The sequence below is a fragment of the Colias philodice genome, chromosome 10, assembly GCF_061535455.1.
Source record: "Colias philodice isolate Cphi_HAF_F1 chromosome 10, ilColPhil1 Martin Lab GWU primary, whole genome shotgun sequence".
NCBI lineage: Eukaryota > Metazoa > Arthropoda > Insecta > Lepidoptera > Pieridae > Colias > Colias philodice.
Genome location: NC_143095.1, coordinates 7,137,759 through 7,161,238, shown reverse-complemented (window position 1 = coordinate 7,161,238; position 23,480 = coordinate 7,137,759). Strand labels below are relative to the sequence as shown.

The 23,480-nt window shown below is 32.5% G+C and overlaps 2 protein-coding genes across 3 annotated transcripts; both read left to right on the top strand.

Moving 5' to 3' along the window:
• Positions 1–862: 862 nt before the first annotated feature.
• Positions 863–22,511, top strand: LOC149485268 (aminopeptidase N-like). Of its 2 annotated transcripts, XM_089699998.1 has the most exons (15): positions 863–1,019; positions 6,626–6,828; positions 10,471–11,087; positions 11,654–11,809; positions 12,519–12,839; positions 13,039–13,222; positions 13,655–13,890; positions 14,198–14,378; positions 14,732–14,930; positions 15,353–15,627; positions 16,110–16,306; positions 17,496–17,663; positions 17,933–18,146; positions 18,653–18,800; positions 21,222–22,511. In XM_089699998.1, exons 2-15 carry the CDS (start codon positions 6,646–6,648, stop codon positions 21,317–21,319), a joined length of 3,177 nt encoding a protein of 1,058 aa, XP_089556124.1. In that variant the 5' UTR covers positions 863–1,019; positions 6,626–6,645; the 3' UTR covers positions 21,320–22,511. The 2 variants fall into 2 exon arrangements, with proteins under 2 accessions (XP_089556124.1, XP_089556125.1); XM_089699999.1 differs by lacking the exons at positions 863–1,019; positions 6,626–6,828 and adding an exon at positions 9,796–10,015.
• On the top strand, positions 4,213–5,052 carry LOC149485269 (uncharacterized). The gene is made up of 2 exons (XM_089699994.1): positions 4,213–4,621; positions 4,726–5,052. The coding sequence occupies exons 1-2, from the start codon at positions 4,294–4,296 to the stop codon at positions 4,854–4,856; spliced, it is 459 nt and encodes a 152-aa protein (XP_089556120.1). The 5' UTR covers positions 4,213–4,293; the 3' UTR covers positions 4,857–5,052.
• Positions 22,512–23,480: the final 969 nt, after the last annotated feature.

Genomic DNA, 23,480 nt, shown 5'->3' with positions numbered 1-23,480 from the left:
CTAGCTATAAGTATTGTTGTGACTAATGTTGGATGACCTAAATAAATAAAATAAAATAAAATTATAAATATTAATTAATTCTATTGCACTGCCCAATTAGTGCCAAATACTGCCCAGCTAGTTACACTAGCTTTCAACCCGGCCGCGGCCGTCACGAACGCTGTCGTTCTCGATTAGTTTGATTTCTGTCCCCCACATTCTATTTTCCATTGGAATTTGTGCTTATCTAGATTTTAAGCCATTTCAATTCCACACAAGAAATTGTCAGTAGTTTTTTAATGGTTAAAAACAACATCAACTAGGTACAAATATTTTATAAATTATTATCAGATGTTTTCCTAACAACAGACGGTATAAAATTGGTACCATTTAAAATGTATGTGTTATATTTACCTACCTGTAATCTATGACGTCATGTAATATGTAATTAAACGTTGTTGTTTTTAATATAGTGCGCGTCTACAAGACAAAATATGTGTAGGTATATATGTATATGTACCTAAAATTATCTAGATACTTGTTGACAGAACCTTCGTCATCTTTAGGTACATTGTTTGTTAATTTATTTTATCCACAATTACACCAGCTGCAGAGCTTCATGAATATTCGGCTACCTGAAACATGCCTGAAAGAAAACACAAAAAAGTTATGACCAACATACTAATTAAAAATTAATAAACGCAAGTTGCCGTTAAAATCAAATTAAACACGCGCTCACAAACGTCATGCATTACTTCATGAACAGTGTAATTTGAGCTACTGTAAGGAAATTGAAAACTTTATATCCAGGTGCTTAGAGTTCGTATTACAAAAAACACGGATCGCGGTTAATTGGCCAGTATCAGGTAAAGTACGTCTCCGAGAGCATGCATATCGCCATAGATCGGTATTGCGCGCGCAACTCTTGACACATTCGTACAATAATTTACTTTTTTTTTTCTTTTTAATAATACAGTGCAGTGCTTACAGTGACAGTTTATCTTGTGCAAATAACATTGGTATTTGGATACTCGATTACGGTAATTATGTTATATAATAGCACACCTTCCGCGTTTTGTGGGCGTATCGTCATATTTTTCAAGGATATTTCAAAGTAACTCGCGGTGATATAATTGACGATTTGTCATGCCTGTTGAGTTAAAACAAGAATTATTCTGAAATTACAAAACATTGTTTTCACGGATTAGCCACGTCCATGCACCTGTAAGAACTGTAAGATTTATAAACATCGAAAATCATCAACTCGGATAACAAACCATTGAAATTCATAGCAGTTCTCTTACCAGTGCATATGGTATTGCGGCAATGAGGGTAGTTCGCTATTCGTAGGTACTTTTGTATTGTGGTGTAGGTACAAATATAATATTTTAATTATAATTCATTCACTAACTTTATTGAACATACACTGAATCACAGGTATGTATCTTAATTCTTAACCGATGTATTCTTGTTCGATATTTCGTTATATAAAAACTTCCTGTAAACATTTCTCATTTTCCTTGGCGGTAGCGGTGCAATGTTTACATTATTATTGAGACAAAATTCGGCTTCTTACTATTTTGCAAACACCTCGTATGCAATGGTGCTACAATGTTTCAAAAACATAACAATCCTCTTCTGATACTTATAAACACACAGAACATCAACTATTAAAAATCAAAGTTTATTTCATACTTCAATAACCCAGGCAACACAAATGCGAATATCATATCCAGCCCTTTCACAAAACCCGCATCATTTGCAAAGAGCATTCTATTGTCGACGATCCCACCAGCCGCGGGCAGAAGTAAAACAAGTGCATTTTTGTTTCCATCACAATGCCATAAAGGATATAATATATGTATTATAATACACTTTATTGTCTGTGCCAGAGAGCCTGGATTCGATTCTACTTAAAAAAAATCTTAAATCGTATAAGCACCAACGATTTTAGGTTGCCTATAATATACCTATAATATGCCTTTATTATACCTATATATAGGACAGAAACATTTCATAACTTTGACGTGATATAAGAAATTATGTTATCAGTAGGTACCTACGCGAACTGCAAGTGAAGTTCAGAAAACAATTCAAAGATTATTAAGCCCAGTAAACTGCAGAAGTCCTCCTGAAAAAATATACCAAAACGAAGCATTAATATTCTATTCTTATGAAACGATTATTAATTGTTTATTGCTTAAACCTATTTACATTGTTCGCCATATCAACTGCCAGTCAACACCTTACTGTAGGACTACAACAACTACGTTATCAGTAGCCTAATTATTCAGACTATCAACTATCTCCTGTAAATTGTTCAAATACTTGGATTATTTCTTATATTAAAGTAACTAAGTTTACTACTTATTATATTGAAATAGCAATAGGTACATATTAAAATAAAGATGGCATAGGTACTACGAACGCAACTAAAGTTTATCGCTAATCAACGGAGGTAACACTAATTAAAAATGAATCATTATAATTTATAATCATCGTTTAAACATAAATTAACGGGATAGTTTATTATATTTGATAATGTTCTACATGACTATCTACGCTCCGCCATTATCTCCGAATTTCGCAGAATGTTTATCTAACGTAATGCGCACTAATTTAATTACTATATTAAAATAACTATTACAAAATGTTTGCTAATTTATAATAATGACATGACATCATGCCATAATTATTTCCAGTTTTTGTTTTAATTATCGAACGGTTACACAATAGATAATACATCTTACATACATTTGTGTAGTAAGTACTATTTGATATTTTTGACGGCAATATAAAATGTATTATCACATCGGCTTAGCTTTATTCTGCGGTTTCACCCGCGGGCGCGGATAGAAATTACATAAGTACCTACTGACTCAATGTTTGAAACTTGTTTTATGGTACGGGAGCTATTAACGTTGAAAAAGAAGTCATTTTAGTATAGCTGGTTTTTTGATATATTGTTCCTCTAGCTATTTCGGTTAGAGTCCGCGCAGTCTGGCTGGCCGGAGTGGTTGCGTTCAGTAGTGCGCATCTTATCTGCACAGGAAATTATCCTTAATTTAAAGTCATTTTTTAACGCGTAATTTTTAAACTTTTGCCTTTAGATAGATCCATCAATCATAATTTTTTTATTGCAAGACGTTTTTTTCGTTGTTAAATAGGTGCCAGACGCAATTTTTAATTTCGTTTTTATAAAAAATTCAAATTATTTTAGAATGTCTGTAAATTTCATATTATGTTCTTCAAACATAATATAATCTAAAATTAATTAGCCAGACGCTAATTCGATTGTTAAGTATTAAATATGTACAAATAAAAACGTAGTGAAAGTAGGTAAGTATAACAATTTGATGATTGTGTATATGGAGAGATAGTTTAAAGTGCAAGACAGATAGAAAGGGTCGGCCGCGAAAATTAAATAACAATAAACAATAACTTTTTTTTTTCGAAAATATAAGATGCATAGAAATTGAATTGTTCCTACTCTAGGATTCCCTGTGTTGTGGGAATAAGTACCTTCCATTGGTACATTTTATTCCTTAGGTTAAAAATAAACTATTAGGGTACATCAACAATCTTCTATACAAAACATTTTTTTTTATTACTCAACTAGCGACCCGCCCTGGCTTCGCACAGATGCGATGCTGATACTAAAATATATATATATAAATCTCGTGTCACAATGTTTGTCCTCAATGGACTCCTAAACCATTTAACCGATTATAATAAAATTCGCACACCATGTGCAGTTCGATCCAACTTGAGAGATAGGATAGTTTAAACATGTAGGTACCACGGGTGAAGCCGGGGCGGACCGCTAGTATACTAGCTATATAAATTCATGCTAACTACTTTAGTTAAATTCAATACAAACTTAAACATGCGAGTGTGTGTGTGTTTTGATGATTTGATTTTGATGATTTTGATGCTGAAGTTGTTATACGCTGTTCTGACTCTGATATTTTGATTATACTTCTGGGAAATATGGATCACTTGAAATCATCTTTGAAAATCTGGATGGATATGGGTGTAGATTTCCTACACCCATATCCATCCATCAGCGATATATAAACGTTAATGAAATATACCGAATACTTGGAGTATCTTTATGTAAATCTTTGCCATGCTTCCACGCGATCACCGGGTGTGATTACACACCAGCATTTTTTAGAAAAGGCAAAGTCAGACCTTTTAAAATATTGGAAAAATCGAACGAATACCTATCAACTAGCTTTTCAAAATATAATTACCGATGATGAAGAAATAGTGAAAAGTACCTTTATAACCCTTGAGAAATTTATTTGTCAAATGTACGGTGTCCAAAATTGTTGTAATATTAATGATGTTCGATTTCATCTGTTTTCAAGTACTTTCAAGTGTAAAAAATCTGAAGAAAACTTTGCAAAAAAATTTCGAAACTTCGACTCTTCCAGTTTACCACCCTGTAAAGCTGAATTGTTTCAACATTTATTAAGGGTTCGCTATGTGACTAAGCTATGGAGAAATGCACACCAAAAACAACCGACAGCTTTATCTCCAGTTGCTTCTGGTTGGACCATCAACAAAGATAAATACGATTTTGTTTGGTTTGAGGGAGAGCAATCACCTTCCACAGTTGTAGATGTTATTATTCAAAGTAAGTATTGAATAGAACATTAATCAAGAAAAACTAAATTATTATATTATAACGAACAAATCTTTTTACTTTGAATAAATGAATTATTATTTTTTTTGTTACAGATAATGGAATATTGGAAAACAATAACAATTCCTTAGACGGCTTAGACGATAACATAAATAATTCTGACAGTGAGAGGGAAGATGATGATGATGATGATTATGAAGATGGCTTTTTAAATTTAACAATGTAATTGTTTAACCTTCATTGATATAGTTTTTATTCCATTCTTTTTAATGTATGGTAACTTTAATTTATTTTTCACTTTTATGTTTTTTTTTTCATTTTAACTTTTTAATTTATAAGAACAAGTGTAAATAATATTGTATTCTTGCAATTATTTCCTGTCGCATAATTAAAATACACTAGCTGATGAGCTGCATGCTTCATTACTTTTTTTTATTTATACTCATTTTTTAATACTTAACAATCGAATTAGCGTCTGGCTAATTAATTTTAGATTATATTATGTTTGAAGAACATAATATGAAATTTACAGACATTCTAAAATAATTTGAATTTTTTATAAAAACGAAATTAAAAATTGCGTCTGGCACCTATTTAACAACGAAAAAAACGTCTTGCAATAAAAAAATTATGATTGATGGATCTATCTAAAGGCAAAAGATTAAAAATTACGCGTTAAAAAATGACTTAAAATTAAGGAAATTATCGTGTGCAGATACGATGCGCACTAATAAACGCAACCACTGCGACCAGCCAGACAGCCCGGACTCTAACCGAAATAGCAAGAGGAACAGTATATCAAAGAACCAACTATACTAAAATTCTCACTTGTCAACGTTGGTAGCTCCTATACGATTAATATAAAAATAAATAAATAAATATTATAGGACATTATTACACAAATCGACCTAGTCCCACAGTAAGCTCAATTAAGGCTTGTGTTGTGGGTACTAGGCGACGATAAATATAATATTTAATAAATACATATATAGATAATAACACCCAGACCCAGGAACAAATAATTGAGTTCATCACACAAATATTTGCCCTGACCGGGGATCGAACCCGGGACCGTCGGCACAGTAAGCAGTTACTTTACCACTGCGCCAACCGCGTCGTCAAAGTAGCTCCTTCACCGACTCTTAAACTATTTTCATTTGAAATTTCATCTAAACTTGTAATGTGGCTTAGCCGTGAGAGCGCAACGGACAAACGCACAAATTTTTGCGTTTACATTAGGTAGTATGGATAGCGTGCAACAGTCAATAACCTCAATGTGTTATCGTTATCAACAACTGGAATTAATACAAATACAAAAGTGCAAACAAAGCAAACTGTGATTTATTTTGATCTCAAACAATAAAACTTAAAATTGTCCCAACATGAGAAGACATTTTGTTACGGACATTACTTGTTCTTAGGCAAATAATATATGTCTTCAACATAAATTGTACGTTATAACTTTTATCGCAACCCACCTAAGATTCGTCAAGGAGCGGATTGTAAATCGGACAAGCATATTTTTCTGGTGTGTAGGTACATTGTACACGGTCTATTACACAAACGGCAGAGATTTGTTTTTTTTTTTAGAAGTCGTCGATTGACGTCGATTTTTTTTTAAACCTACCTTCGCACATTTATTTTTTAAAAAACATTAAAGAAATCGTTGTATTCAATTATCATAAAATATACTTTATAATTATTAGAGTTCTTACAGACGAACGGCAAGTTGTGAACGGCAGAGGCTTCAGCGACAAGTGGTGACGACGCGACGCTTGCAGTTTGTGCTGACGGCAAACTGCAAGCGTTTGACGGCATCAGTTTTTGCCTGTCGACGGCAGCCGTCGACATATTGACTGCTGCCGCCGACGCGTCGACGACTGACGTCGACATGTGGCGACGGCTGAAGTAGCCTCTGCCGTTCGCAACTTGCCGTTCGTCTGTTAAAACGCTAAAGTTTTGCATTATTTTAAATTAAATTTATTTCTGTTTCAGAATGATTTGATATTGATAACATGTCGTTATCCCACAGCCGCCAACAATTCCTGGCATACGAAACCCATGGTGATCCAAACATTCATTATGGACGAAAAGGCGGCATATTTATTTCGAAGTGCATATGCATCAGTTTTGTAATATGTGCAGTATTGGTAGCTGCACTTGTCGGAATTATAGTATACTACATCACTTATTTTAAGGTAAAAAAACACAAACAGTTATCATAGGTAGGTACAACTTATTGTTAGTTAAATATTATAATATCCCATGCCGGTTCTGGTATAGAATAAATGGTGCGAAGGCTCTAGCATCAGATGCATCACGCAATAGATACCTATCTAATACTTTAGATTGGATCTTGATCTTATTTGTAGATAAATTGCAGAAGAGTCATGAGTTTCATTTCATTTCTTTCACTAATTACTAGAAGTAAAGGCTTACAAATATATGATAAATAATATTTTATGAAAATGATATGCATTCCCAGAGCGCCATTAGATCTTTCGACTCTACCCTGCGGCATTGGGTATAAAAAAGCTGCATGGGAAATATTTTAAATTGATAAGAATATATTTCATTTGTCAAACAAATCCCATCTATAAATTTCACATAAATTTAATGCTCATGCGCATTTAAACACTAGCTGTGCTCCGCGGTTTCACCCGCATTGCTCCGCTCCTGTTGGCCTTAGCGTGATAATTTAAGGATATAGCCTATAACCTTCCTCGATAAATGGGCTATCTAGCACCGAAATAATTTTTCAAATTGGACCAGTAGTTCCTGAGATTAGCGCATTCAAACAAACAAACAAACAAACAAACTCTTCAGCTTTATAATATTAGTATAGATTTACAATTTTCTGCTGAATAGTAAACGCTATAAACTTATCAATGAACTAAATGATAACATACTGATATTATAGTCGTAGCTATTACGTATATTTAGCAATACAAAATCACGTTGAAATGGCCTTTGACATGAAGATAAAAAAGTTTGATATGTCAAATTCACATACGTCATGTTTGATGTTTCGACCCTCAGAGGAATAAACCTATAGAGTACTTGTATCGAGCGTATACAATTTACATATATTTGTTTCTCTCTATCTAAAGAAAACGTCGTATGAAAGAATGAGATAGCTATAGACTACAAGCTACGTTTCAACATAGTCATGGCACCATTTTTACTATAGGTACGTATTTAGATAGATAGAAGGTAATAGTGATGGGATGTGCTTCAATCGATAAAATCGTGAATGCATTTTGCATTTACGGTTTCGTGAAATAATAAATAATAAAAAAAAAACAAAATTAATCATTAATTTCAGTTGAATACATTATTTGTTTAATCCTACGAATATAATAAATGCGAAATTATGCGAGAATGGATAACTTTCTCTTACACTGCTGAACCGATTACAATGAAATTTTGTACATACACACATAGGATAGGTTTTATACCGGAAATCCCACGTGAACGGGAACTGTGCGGGATTTTCTTTAAAAACGCGGGCAAAAAGCTAGTATATTTTAAAATAAATTTTAAAACTTGAAATGTAACTAATTTAAAATAAAGATGGAAATGATGATAAAGTTAAAGGAGTGAGGAGAAAGGCACAGTCAGCATGAATTTTAACAAGTTCATAAAAGGACAGTCTTAAAGAAAACATTTTCCTTACATCCTACTAATAAAGCGAAAGTTTGTGAGGATGGATGTTTGTTACTCTTTCACACGAATACTACTAAACCGATTACAATGAAATTTGGAAAAATTACTTTTGATCCCGTAAATCCCACAGGAATGGGAACTATGCGGGTTTTTCTTTGAAAACGCATGTATATTAAGTATGTATTTCAATAGTAGTTTCTCATCCATATATGAGAAACTACTATTGAAAGTTCTCATAAGAACTGTCATTTAATCAACCGTTTAATTTTCACATAGTTACACATTTAAAGTAAATGTGTAAAAAAAATTCCAAATAAAAATTCACTCACACACAAATGTATTTATTATCTAAAGGAACAAAAAAAAACGTAAGCGTAAGATTGCACAATTCTTCTAGAGTATCCATCTTGATAACACGCAGGCTTGAAATGCAGTGAACACAATCTAGCAAATTTCGACGGCGTCCAATCTACACGTCTCATGTTTTATACCCATTTTTTATTTAGCTCTGGAAATCTAAAACAAAATGAATTTATTAATAATCTAAAAGAGAAACAACAAACTAAACAGATAAGTCAAATAAAACAACCACGTGGTATTTTTTATTTTCCTGCTGTAGAAAATTTACATCTATTATTTGCAACAACAACTACATATAAATCTGATATAAGAAACAAAATAAATAAATCAACGTTAATATGAAATAGATTTTTTGTCATAAATCGATAATATACGCTAGATGTGTTACAACACTACGGTGGTAAACAAAATGCCAAACGTGATAATATTGTGACATTTTTTTAAAATTATTTAATTCTTTTGTATTCCACAACCCCATAAAGTGGGTAAATGTTACAGTTACAACATAAACTTATAAAAAAGCGCTTGATAAAACCTTCAAATAGGGTTAGAACATAAATATTTATCAATTTGCTGAAAATCACTTACCGATGGAAAGATATTTTTTCATTGTTTTCATCCAAAACTCCCATTCGACTAGTAATAGCCGATAGCTAAACATACAATAGTCATTTTAGCACACTGACAAATAAAAAGAAACACTATACACTTTATATTTTCTAAATATTTCGTTAAAAACACTTGACGCACTGAGCCCACCAGCTGGTTGGAAAACAAACTGACTGCCGGCGCGCTACGTTTAAAGACAGTGCAGATACTCTATCGCTATCTCAATCTGACTTATGCTGTTATTGACTAAGAGTAAGTAGATTAGAAAATATGTATTTTGTTCCGTCTCAATATAAGAACTCTATAGGTTTATTCCTCTGAGTTTCGACCAATCGTGCGACCAATATTACCAACTGGCAACTGTCAATTGTCATTCAAAATTCAGTATTGTATTTGTTATCGTTTTGGTGACAGCGTTTCTTTTATTTAATAATAATACATTGAGAACAATGACCCAGTAAATTCAAAACTTAATTTCTAATAATTTATAGAATATTTTATTCCTAATTAAGAACTTTTTTTATTGCATTTAAATATGATCTACCGTATAAAGAGATAACACTCCCCTATTATATTTATTTTACCTATGACTTTACTTTAAAACTTTTATCTTAAGTAAAAATAATAAAAAAAAAACTATTTATATATATAATTTACCTAACTGTGATACTGCCTAATAATAACAAGATGTGGCCAAATATTGTATTTATTATAAGTTTAATTTTGGTGATGGGTTGTTATACTAAAACTGTGAGTAATTTTAAAATTAATAAAAGAGTACAAAAAGTATTTTTTAGTTATAATTTAAATTGCCAAACTTTTAAAATTAATTAATATGGTACTCATTACATTACATTTACATGCATAGATATAATTTAATTTTTTTAACTACAATAGGGAAATAATTAATAAATATTAAAATTCCTGTTTAAAGCCTAATAATACAAATTGTTTGTTTATGCTATTTTAATACTTTTCCATGCTGTAATGAAATAAGGTTTACAATTTTAATATGTATGCCTGTCATCATTTAAATAATAATAGTATTGAGGAAAATTTCTGGCATTTATTGTTTAATGCTATTTCTCTTTTATTGGGGAAATTCCATTGTTAAATTGCATACATAATCAAACAATATAACATTATAATGTGTTTCAGCTTATCAGGGTAACAAAAGAATTTCAAAATAATATATTTAATTTCAGATTTCACAAAATTCAGGAGATTTCTGGGATGAAACAGAACCTTTCGGTCAAAGCAATGCCGTGGCAGCCGACTTGAGACTTCCCAAATCAGTACAGCCCAGCTTTTATAGATTGAAGATAAAGGCTGATTTAGAAAAATCTAATTTCACTGGGGACGTCTACATAACAATAAAAGCCAATGAAAAAGTCAAAGAAATTATCTTGCACTCAAAGGGCCTTATAATTGACAAGAATGCAACATTGACTGAACAAATATATAAGAATGTACAAACTATACAGTCAAGTAAAGTGAAACGAGAAGTTAATGAAAGCACAACAGAATCTACACCACAAAATGTGACAAGTGATGACGTCACAGAAATTCCACTAAACAGCACTTTAGAACTAGAGCCTTCTACAATATCCCCTGTTAATACTCAAGTAATTCATAGCAATGTAAGAAATATACAAATAACATCAATAACTGAAAACTCCGGCGATAGGCTCATTTTGAAGTTAGCTTCTTCTCTTGTGCCGAACATAGACTACACCCTAAAGCTGTCATTTAAAGGAAATATAAGTGATTCATTGACTGGGTTTTATAAAAGCACCTATAAAAATTCCAATAATGAGATACGGTAAATTATTTTATTTGATAAGGGAGCGTCCATAAATTACGTGAGGTGTTTTTGTCCATTTTTTGACCCTCCCTCCCCCTCTGGTGAGATATCATGAGATTTTATTGAACCCCCTCCCCCATCCCTCCATCTCACGTGAGATTTTTCAAAATGTGGGTTTCTTATGTTTCTTATGTTTATTTGTCATTGTAAAAAGAAAAAAAATTGCTTCGTGCTTTTGTTTACAACTAGTTAAAAATAGTAATTAATATTACTGAAAGTTATAGTGTTATAACAAGGTAACAATAGAATATTTAAATCTTAACCGTAACATTAAAATCGTAAGCATGTTATTTGGATTAAATGGACCAAAAGAGTATAATTTGTTTTGCTTCAATTAAAAAAAATTGCGTGATATTTGCCGATACCCCCCCTCTCCCCAACGTAAGGTTACTGGTTAGATGAGATTTTATTCGACCCCCTCCTCCCCTAAAACAACTCACGTAATTTATGGACGCCCCCTAACTAGTTATATTTATTTGAAGATAAAATATATTAAAGTTACTTAATTTAAATTTTTTTTACAGAGAAATGGCTGTTACTCAATTTGAACCGACCTCAGCCAGAGCTGCATTCCCTTGCTTTGACGAACCTGCATTTAAAGCTAAATTTGAAATCAGTATTGCACATCCACAGAACATGTCTGTACTATCCAACATGAAAATATCTACAGAAGAACCAATGTGAGTAAATATTACTTAAATAATAGACATCTCCAGCTTGTTACCTCAAATCCTTAATCCAAAAACCTGTCCAAAAACCTGTGATTAGAACTAAAAATATGTAGCCTAGCCAAAGCATCAAAACTAAAAAGTGACATTTTCATACTTTGAATGATCATACTCATAGGTATAGTTCGATTCAAACTTAATGGCGGTTCGGAAGTTAGGTGCAGGTGCAAGTGCGGGTGCGCGCAAGTCCCATAACGTCTCGCTAATACCTAAAATTGTTTTCTGAGCATCGGATTGTATAATGTTCCGAGCCGTTATTAAGTTTGAATCGTACTATATAAGATTTACCATTCTAAATAAAAAAAGTTTAAAATAAGTCTACAAAACTCGAATTCTTATTTTAATTTAATATCCGCAACTGATTGCTATGAACGTAAACACGGCGTGTGCCGCTTATCATGACGTATCGTGTTCGTTTATTTCCTTTGACTATAAATATTTCTTGATATTGTTAACTTCGATAGTTGCAGATATGGGCATTGTTTTATAAATGAATTTGAATATACCTACTAGGTATACTAAATTAATTATAACTCCCTACTGTGATTCTTATACCCCAATAACAGGTTCGTATAAAGATACTTCATTTAGGGATATGAATATGGTGAATGTATTCTCTGATAAAATTTAACGTTATCTATAATAAATCGCTTTATTTCAGACCAGATGAACCAAACTGGCAATGGACACATTTCGAAAGATCAGTCGACATGTCGACTTATTTAGTTGCATACGTGATTTGCGACTTTAAATATCTGGAAACAAATTATACAGGAAAGGATAATGTAACGAAAATCATTAAAATATGGACTCAACCAGATTTTATATCGAAGGCTAAGTATGCGTTGAGTATTACGCCGAAATTGCTGGCCTTCTATGAAGATGTTTTTGGAGTACCGTATGCACTGGATAAGATCGATTTGATCGCGATACCTGACTTTTCCAGTGGTGCAATGGAGAATTGGGGATTGGTTACATTCAGGTAAGTTTTTATTTGCATTTTTTATTACCAGAAAACAATACTGCTTATGTGAAAACTTTAAATAATATTTGGTGTTCCATATCATTTTATGTTTGCGTTGCGATTACTGCCTTGACGTTCTTATTTTATTCAACATCCATAAGATTTTACAGTTGATCAATGTTTACCTTTTTTTTTATTCAACCTTAACATTTTACAGAGAAACTACCCTCCTATTTGACGAAGTAGAGGGAGTGCCAGGTGAAAAGCGTGGTGTGGCTATCGATGTAGCCCACGAGTTGGCTCACCAATGGTTCGGTAACTTGGTCACTATGCAGTGGTGGACCGATCTGTGGCTTAATGAGGGCTTTGCGACCTATGTCGAGTATATTGGTGTTAATCATGTAAGAAAAACTTAACACACTATTCTATACTCATTACTATTTTCATCTATACTAATTACTAATGTTATAAAGCTGAAAAGTTGGTTTGGTCGGTTGAGCGCCCGAATTAAATGATTGTTCGATTTGAAATATATTTGTGTTGAATAGTCAATTTAATCAGAAATACCCACTGATGTACAATAAACAATACTCACAATAACGCTCAAACATTGTCCGAAGCGAAACTCGGCCAACGCATCTATGAGGCAGAGTTTTCTTAGGAGCGTGTACAACAAACTTTAAACATTGCTGCCACAAAATAGCACCTTGCTAATTTGAATGAATGATTTATACAACGCCGCTCGGACATTTTAAGCGATATTTAAACGATATTTCAAAAGTGAACTTATCTAGAGTATATTCATACTTATTTAGAATGAATTTATATTTTAGATCGAACCAGAATGGAACATGTGCGTCACGTTAACTCGCGAAAAAATGTCACTATTACGTTCCGATGCTTTAAAAAACACATCCCCAGTGTCGCGCAAAGTTATCGACGCATCGGAAATATCTCAGAAGTTCGACGAAATATCATACACAAAGGGAGCTAATCTTATAAGAATGCTTAATAATACTATTTCTGAAGAACTGTTTTTGAAGGGCTTGGCTATATATTTGGATACTTGGTAAGTAACATAAATGAAATGTTGAGGGTTTTGAATGGGATATATATCTATGTCGATTAAATTATTATAAATGGACAGGGTTATAACGTCGTTATGACTGATTTAATAAAGTATTTTAAAATTCAATGACGTATGTAATAGTTACCTTTTCGGGGTTAAATATTCGTATGTCGTATTTAAAAAGTTTATTTTAAAATTTTATAGATTTACTTGTTACCACCCCATAATTTTTTGCCCACTCCCTTCTAAATGTATCTTGCTATATAAATTTCTTACGTAAAAATGTATGAACTTTACTTTTTAAAAGGAAATACCGTAACGCCGAAGAGAACGACCTGTGGAAGGCAATGTCTCAAGCGACTAGAAACACGGATTCTCTTAAGGATGTGTCCATAGTGTCCTTCATGAATTCCTGGACAAGACAGGCCGGCTATCCAGTGGTAAATGTAAAACGGGATTATGCTACAGGAAACGTTGTTTTTGAACAGGTGTGTGATTTAATATTTATGGAATATAAAGCGTTGTAAAATGCTTATAAATATTTGAAAATTAGTTAGTAATAAAAATTTTAATAATAGAAATAAATTCAATCACGAGGCGGGATTTGAGAAAGAGGTATAATAGAGGCGATCCAAAAGAATATTTGTATCCATTGAAACAAAATCAACTGTACTAATTAAGCAGAAATATTGAGTTATATGCCCTATTTTCTGTCGCATACTTTATGCATTTGTTTTTATCTTTCAGAACTTTTCTATCGAGAATATAATTCCAATTAATTTACTAAATTAACTAAACTTCCAACTAAATTATCTATCGTAAATTGTGTTTTACCTTACAGCAATACTACTGTAGTAGCCCTACTCCATACAAAAACATGGAGAAACAAATATGGCAGATTCCCATAAGCTACACTACCACTGATATTCCGAATGAACAATGGTCGTTAACACCTAAACTATGGTTGAAGGATCGAAGTGTCACCGAAAAACTTAATTTGAAAAGTGATCACGCTATTTACGTGAATGTGGGAGCGATTGGTATGTTTTTTTTTTTAATATTTTATGAGGTGCCTGGCTAAACGATATTGTGCCTTATTGCTAGTTTAATAAATAAATATGAAAATATTTTGTTTATAGAAATATCAAGAAATATCATATTTTTGCAATTAGAAGGAATTTTATCTGTCCAAACTTTGATTTTATAAATTAAAAATATTATAATATTGACGACCCCATGGCGCAGTGATTAGTAAACCCGATAATTGTGCCAGAGGGTCCAGATGCCTCACTACTAGAAATAATAATTTGTGACAAACAATATCTAGTAGATGGATGGATGATTTGGATGTTGATAAGTACAATAAGACTTTGCTCCCTTCGGCACTAGGTGGTATTGTGAGTTATGTCCAGGAATATTTGATAATAAACTTTAACTTTAGTATTACTTTATCATCTTTAAGGCTACTACATGGTAAACTACGACCAAAAGAATTGGGAACTTCTCAGTCAGGCAATCAAAAGTGGTGCCATAGACGATCCTATAACGAAAGCACAGCTAATAGACGATTCGTTTAACTTGGCTAAAACAAACCGCCTGGACTATAGTTACGCACTCGGTTTAACTACCTGCGTAATAAATGGGGAGGATTCGAAAATAGTATGGGAAATGCTTATCGAAAATATGTCATTCTTGAAAATGACCCTAAAGTCCACTTCGGGGTATTTGTATTTCCAGGTGAGCATTTTTATTTTGATCTAGTATTGTCCATTGAAAGCCTTTCCATGTATGTTTTAAGCTATAACCAAATTTCAAATTTAATGTCTTTAGATAAAACAACTTACTGGCAGAATCTTATCCTATCCTTCCTACTTAATATTATAAATGCGAAAGTTTGTGATGATGTGTGTGTGTTTGTTACTCTTTCATTCAAATACTACTGAACCGATTACAATGAAATTTAGCACACATATAGAGGGTAACTTGGATTAACATATAGGATAGGTTTTATCCCGAAAATCCCAGGGGAACGGGAACTATGCGGATTTTTCTTTGAAATCGCGGGCGGAGAGCTAGTAAACAATAATAAGACAAACAATAAACTCTTTAAAGGTACATTTAGTTGGTGGTCGGTTAGTTTTAGCTTTTTCTCATAGAACATTTTCTGTTCACTGCTAAATGTTAATGTACGTTTTTATATATTTTTTTTATTTTTTAAGGACTACATGAAGCTCTTATTAGCGAAACAGTTAGAAAAACTGAATTACGGTCTAACCAAGCCTGAAGATGACAATGAAGCGCTTCTAATAGAGAACCTAGTAATATGGGAATGTATGATGGAAGGTCCTAGATGTTTGCACTGGGCTAAAGCAGAGTTTCGCAAGTGGATGGCGCAAGAAGACGTTTATAATAATACGTAAGTACTTTTTAAAAGATCTTTAAATGGAGTGAATGCTTTATTTTATGATGGTATTGAATTAACAATATAATTGACTGACCGGTTGGTTTGGTTGGTAGTGGCCCTGCCTTCCAAGCCATAGCTCGTGGGTTCGATTCCCACCCAGGGCAAATATTTGTGTGATTAACATAGATGTTTGCTCTGTGTCTGGGTTTTAATTATCTATATAAGTATTTATTTAAAAATTATATATGTATGTTTATCAGCCATCTGGTTTCCATAACACAAGCGAAAGCTTAGTATGGGATCAGATTGTGCCGTGTGTGAAAATTGTCCTGAAATTATATAAATAATTTATTTATAAATTTAAAAAAACATTTTTGAAGTGAAAACTTCTTTAGCGGCGTTGAGCACTTTTTCTGTAATGGGTATAAAATCTTAAACTCGCGTCAGGACACGTGACCTGATCGAAAAAGCGTAAGACGGATTGGATATCAAACATGCTCAACGTTAATAATCAAGTTTTCACTTCTGCCGGCACTCCCGGAGTGCAACCCGTCTTTTTTTTTCTCTAAAAATATCACTACTGTAGCTTGACCGCAGTGGCTGTAGGGCGGTGTAGGTATGTGAGGCGGGGACCGGGTAAGAAAGAGCACGAGTTATAAGTTAGAAAGAAACGGAACGGTCGGTACTCTCCCCCGCCTCGCCTCGCATATACTAGCTGTTTCGGTCAAGCTATAAACAGAAAAAAAAAATAAGTTACGATCCTTAATTCTTATTGTACTGTTGTTTGATTTTTTTATATCAATTAAAAAAATGCAGTAAACTGAAAAAAATCAAACTATTTGTGACTAGAGTCAATAAAATAGATTTTTCCAAGCCCGAAATAAGTCAAACTCAAAACTCAAACTCAAACATTTATTTATTTAATTAGACTTCTTTTAGAAGCACTTTTGAAACGTCATAGGTACATATTTTTAACATTTACCACCGATTCGGAAAGCAGTATCTACTGAGAAGAATCGGCAAGAAACTCCATAGTTGCTCTTTTTAATCATGTCAGTTTTACAATTTAATTTTACAAATTACATATGTAACATCATAATAGTTAATTTATAGTCCTTTTGTCCTTTATTTTGCAATAGAATATATTTTTTTTACCTACAGTGTTTAAATACATTATGTCACAATATTACTTCACTTCCAGAATACCTAGCTACCTCCGTTCACTAGTGTACAATATGGCCTTAAAATATGGTGGTCGAGAAGAGTTTGACTTCTTATGGAATATATTCCAAAATTCCACCGATCCTACCGTTAAGACCCTTATCATGAGTAACCTGCCCAGTACTAGAGAAGCATCGCTTATCACCTTGTGAGTATAGTAACTTTACAATACTTTTTATTGAATTTCTGTTTTCCTTGACGTACAATGAAACGTGATTTTCCATAAATAAATAATATAATTTTTCTGCACTTAAATATAATTTAATAACTATTTATATATAAATATCACATAATAAATAGGTATACATTTTCACGAATACCTTAAAAAACTCAATAACCTTAAAATATTATGCCCTATAATCCAATATTTTGCCTAATTTCCCTCGTATTTAATTTTATCAAACGTTATCTTTACAGCTTACTAGAAAAGAGTTTAGCCGACATTCCCAAGCAATACGCGCTATTAGCATGGAATACTGACGCTCCAGAAAGTATTAGAATAGCACAGAACTTTCTTATAGATAACTTCGATAGAGTCTACCAAGTTTTCACTGATATGGACTCGTTTACATTCCCATATATCTTGAATTTGTCCTTTGGATTTATAACGGATACAGATGAACTGGATAAGGTAAAATTTTAAACCTTTTGTAGCTGAAAGTTGGTTTTATAATTCGGGGGGAGGGGGGGTGGATAATCGAAAAATATTTTTTTTATATTAATACTATACTAATATTGTTATTTTCGTTTTCATTTAGATATTATAGATATTGAATAAGTAAAAAGTTGGAGCGAAATATTTTTGTACACCTTTTAATAACGTTTAAAATTTTTAAAGCTATCCGCTTTTGTTTTTCCACAATTATAAAAGGAAACTTCTTTATTATTTATTAGTCTCTACTTTGAATACCTTTAGCCATAATCTTCTTATATATAAAACTAGCGGTCCGCCCCGGCTTCGCCCGTGGTACATATGAAAAATAGATGTTGGCCTATTCTCAGACTTACCCGATATGCACAGAAAATTTCATGAGAATCGGTCCACCCGTTTCGGAGGAGTATGCAGACTAACATTGTGACACGAGAATTTTATATATAAGAAATTCTCGTGTCACAATACTATTTGATTTCGTTTAGTTGAAGAGATTCGCACTACAACACAAAGAGAAGCTATTGCCGATGTCGCAAACATTACAAAAGATAGTAGACACCGCAAATCTTAGAATTGATTGGATCAAAAAATACTCCCTGGGAATTAATGAATGGTTTAAGAATTATATGCAAGGTAAGAATAATTAATTTTAACACAAATTTATGCAAGTTCAAATCTCACAAGAAAATATATAAACAATCTTATGCAATTTGAAATATTTTGTGATTAGAAAAATTTTTCGAACTTTCCACGTCTTCGTTTACAATAATAAAAAATAGGGATGTAACGATACATGATTTTGCCGATACGATACCGATACCGATATTTGTAGTAATGTATCGGCGATACCGATACCGATATCGATGGCTTGGTAGAAAAATAAATAGTGAATTATGCATAAAAAGTTACCAACATTTAACAGAGACGACTGTTAATCGTATTTTTTCAAATAATAATGCCAAATCAAAAAACAACAAAACCATTTATTTTAGCATTATTATTTTACGAAGTCAGTTAAACTTTAAGTAATACACATACAATCAGGGCCTTTAGACAAACGTACCTAACGCCATGGAATAGAAACTGCTAACGCTAATTATTGACATAAGCTCATGAGATTTTGGTAGGTAATGGTTCGGTCACACTACCAAAGACGACGACGACCACGACCAAAATTCCAATCTTGCCGAAATTTGTTCAGAATCAAAATTAAAATCTCCCGTCATTCTAGAACTCGGAAATGAAAAATTTCGAGGTCAATTAATAAAAAAAAATAGGTTTTTTGCGATTTTCGCCGAGATGGTAAGTTTATCATACAATCACCTGAACCAAAATTGTAGATCATCTAATTATCTATAAAAAAGGTTAAATACATTTTTTTTCTAGGAGCCACCATTTCTATGAAAAACCTGTTTGTTTATCCATTGAACTCAAAAATTTTTTTTCAAAACACCAATACGACAGGAAATTCTTAAATTTCATTTTAAATTGTGTTTTGCACAATTTTATTTAATTGCGACTGGATGAAAATTTTTTTCGTGGTCGTCTTTGTCGTTGGTAGGGTGACCGAATCCTTAGGCAAAACATCATACGCTTATGTCAATTTCTATCGATAGCGTATTCTATTCCTTGGCGTTTTGACGTTCGTCTCGGCCTGCAGTACCTAATAAAAGTTTACTATATTGGTAGAGTTTTTTCAGAAAACAAAGTGCGCACGCGCGGGCGGCCTCCCGCATTGTTCATTGGGCGCGGATTTTTGAATTATTTGATATCAAAAAAATTGGTTGTTTGTAAAGTAGGTTTACGATCGAGATGTTTACGTGATAACATAATGCAGTGGTAGCGCTCGAGATGAAACGGGAGATCGGTCCGTCTCTCTCTCGTTATACCTGCGATCGCGCTCGTGAGGTTTTGGTGTGACACAAGTTTATGAACATGTCACCCGACTAAAACGATTTTAAAAACGTTATCACGTTAAAAATTAAAAAAAATCAAAATTATTTATTTCTTTCCTTTACATAAACAAATTTGTGATTGGAACACTCCTAGTAAGCAAATAAAATGCTTGTGTCAGGAGGTTCCGCTCTTCCTTAACACTATTACAGAAACAGAATATATAAATAACTAAAATATAAACAGAAATATTACTTTAGGACACAGGCTATTCACGGAGGTTCTGTTATTTTTGTACATGATAGTGTAAAATGTAAAGAACGAACTGACATTGTTAGTCTTTCTGTAGAACGGACCATCGAACTGTCCTGTGTGGAGCTGGAGCGTTATGTTATTGTTTGCGTTTATAGACCCCCTTCCAGTGACTATAATATGTTTGAGACAGTCATGGAAGAAATATTAAAGCGTTTAAGTAGGAGTTAAAAAAAAAGTTATAGTATGTGGTGATTTTAATATTGATATACTTTTACAAACACAAACGGCAACACGAATTGTTAATTTGTTTCAGTCATTTAATCTGTATAAACTTTTTAATGAACCCACACGAATCACACCTACTTCTGCAACCTGGGGCCTTAGACAAAGTAACAATTACAAAACGATAACGAAGTTAGAAATCGCAAAAATGTATGGGATTGACATTAGATAGACCACGTGATCTAACGCGGCGTATGTCAATCCCATACATTTTTGCGATTTCTAACTTCGTTATCGTTTTGTAATTGTTACTTTGTCTACAGGCCCTGTATTGATAATATATACTGCGACTGCAACTGTTTAGAGAAAAATATTCTTAATACACTCACTTCGGATCACTGTGGCCAGAAAGTAGTTTTAAACAATATGAATGAATACAATGCAAAAACATAAAAGAAAAGAAAGAATTTAATAAAAAAATATCGGTATCGGTTGATTTATTATCGGCGATACCGATATATCGGCTTGCCGATATATCGGCCGATATATCGGTATCGGTATCGGTATCGTTACATCCCTAATAAAAAATACCAAATATTATATTGTACAAAATATAGCTTCGGCTTTATTATATCGTCAATTATCTATGTAGGTATGCATTAATAAACAATTATTTATTTATAGAATACACACACAAAAATACAACAACGGTCGAACCAGAGTGGACACAGAATATAACAATCAGTATATCAGACAGCAACACTACTGCCTCCAGTCGATAGACAAACTTAGTCCATAGATAATATTATATAGATTTGTAATGTACTCCATAGATAATAAACCTGTAAAGACTATTGTCTATGTATTTAACATTTGTGATATTTTTTACTCTATGGATAATGTATGTAATGTAAATAAAAGATGAAATCTTATTTATAAATTAAGTTGTTTACGATTACATTTTTAAAAGAGACTATAAATTAATAACTACATTATCTGTGGAGTATGTCGTAAATGTATTTAATTTATATAGTCTGTAAAATATATTGATTGGCTCCCCACCCTTAATTATAAGATGTCCAACTGATATATAATTTAAGTATAAAAGACAAAATCGCCTCTTCGCGATACCTACTTACCTAAATACATCTAAAATCTAATCTTTCTCATGCTTTGAATCTCTACACTTTAAAATAGCTCAATGTTAACTATGCATCATCATGTTATTGATCTATTTCGTATTTTTCTACATATTTTTTTAAATTCTCAGGTTAACTCTATGTTATATGAATGTGTAACATAACCTGATGAATAAATCGTGATATTATAGAATACAAATTAATAAAATTCATTAATAATATTTTTCAACCATACTCATGATAGATCTTATGTTTTTTGATCTGTTGTGTAGCTGTGGTAAAGGTATTTCTGAAAGTGTAATGTAAAGGCCTATTCAAACTACAGCGGTATCCGCTACCGCCGTGGGTAGCGGTATCCGGATGGGCACGCGACTAAATCTCTTACGTAGTAAATTATAGAGACTCTTATCGCGTACAGTATCTGAGTACGGTAGCGAACAGACTGCGGCAGCGGATACCGCTGAATAGGCCTTAAAATGAAGAATGCTAGTGTGCGGAAATGTGTATGAAGTATTATTCTTAATATTTATTATATCATTATATGAGTTACCTAAAGATGATTCAATTATGCTTTGTTGCATTTAAACACAATTAATATGCTAGCCGTCCCATAAACCAAAGTAATGTTCAAAAACGTAGATTAAAAGAGTTTTTAACATATTTAAGTATACATATTATGTAGGATAAAATTGTATTAATTCATAATAAATGATTTTTGTAAGTAATTCCTGTATTGTTTTTGTATACATTTATTTTTGCAATCCAATGGTTTAGGAACAAAAAATACTATTTATTCAAACAATTATTGTTCCGAATACTTTTTAAGGATTGTGTTAAATTTTTCCTAAAAAATGATATCTATTATATTAAGAAATACAACATTGTACTAAAGCACTAAAATCAATTGATTAATGAAAATATTTTTTTATGATTTTATATGATACCGAATGCCGATAATTCGATTACACGACTCGAATTTAGTTATAAATTCTATTCATGTATGATAATTATAATATCGCCTAAGTTGATAAATGTGTTCTAATAAAAAAATGTACCTACAGTAAAAATTGTTTTATTTACACCATGGACGTATAAAAAAAGACGGACGCCGTATTACGAACAAACAACGTGAAGCCACCATAGTAAGCTAGCGATCGTGTAAAGACAATAAACACGCACACACTCTCACCATAGTAAGCTAGTCGGCCGCCATTACGTCGTGAACTACCGACTGATTAACTGCGTCACTGTTTCACAAAAAATATTTAAAATGCCGCCTTGCGTGGTTAAATGGTGTCGCAACAGTACAATTTTAAATATTTATACGTCCATGATTTACACAATAATCTTTGTATGAATTGAAAACTCCTATGTACTTTATTATTGAATTTAATTCAAATTGAAACTGTTAAAACAACTCTTTAGTTTAGTTTGAGCTCCTTACACGCGTTATTTATCTATTTTGAGTACGACTATGACTCATTTGCCGTGCCGGCCGTCCCGGTCAACGTAGACCTGACTGCTGAGTGCTGACGCCACAGCCTGACACCCTTGACTCTAACTAACTACTAGGGCGAGTGCTAAAACATAAATGTTCACAAATGAAATTCTTTTCAATACATACATTACCAATTTTTCTTATCATTTAAAATCAAAACTGATGTATATGAAATAAGGATACAACCATATTTACGCCACAGTTTACGCAAATAGGTAATAATGAGTGTAGATGAAATACTTAGATATCGAAATCACCTTCATTCTAGTTACGAAAATTATGCATTTATTATTAATCCCAACGTTT

What these genes read in the sequence shown, in the direction of transcription:
- LOC149485269 (XM_089699994.1), top strand. Translation starts at nt 4,294, where the DNA reads ATGTACGGTGTCCAAAATTGTTGTAATATTAATGATGTTCGATTTCAT. An exon ending in TGTAGATGTTATTATTCAAA is followed by an intron (nt 4,622 to 4,725) that starts GTAAGTATTGAA and finishes TTTTTGTTACAG; the next exon opens with ATAATGGAATATTGGAAAAC.
- LOC149485268 (XM_089699998.1), top strand. Translation starts at nt 6,646, where the DNA reads ATGTCGTTATCCCACAGCCGCCAACAATTCCTGGCATACGAAACCCAT. An exon ending in AGTATATTGGTGTTAATCAT is followed by an intron (nt 13,223 to 13,654) that starts GTAAGAAAAACT and finishes TTTATATTTTAG; the next exon opens with ATCGAACCAGAATGGAACAT. An exon ending in GAAGCATCGCTTATCACCTT is followed by an intron (nt 17,664 to 17,932) that starts GTGAGTATAGTA and finishes TTATCTTTACAG; the next exon opens with CTTACTAGAAAAGAGTTTAG.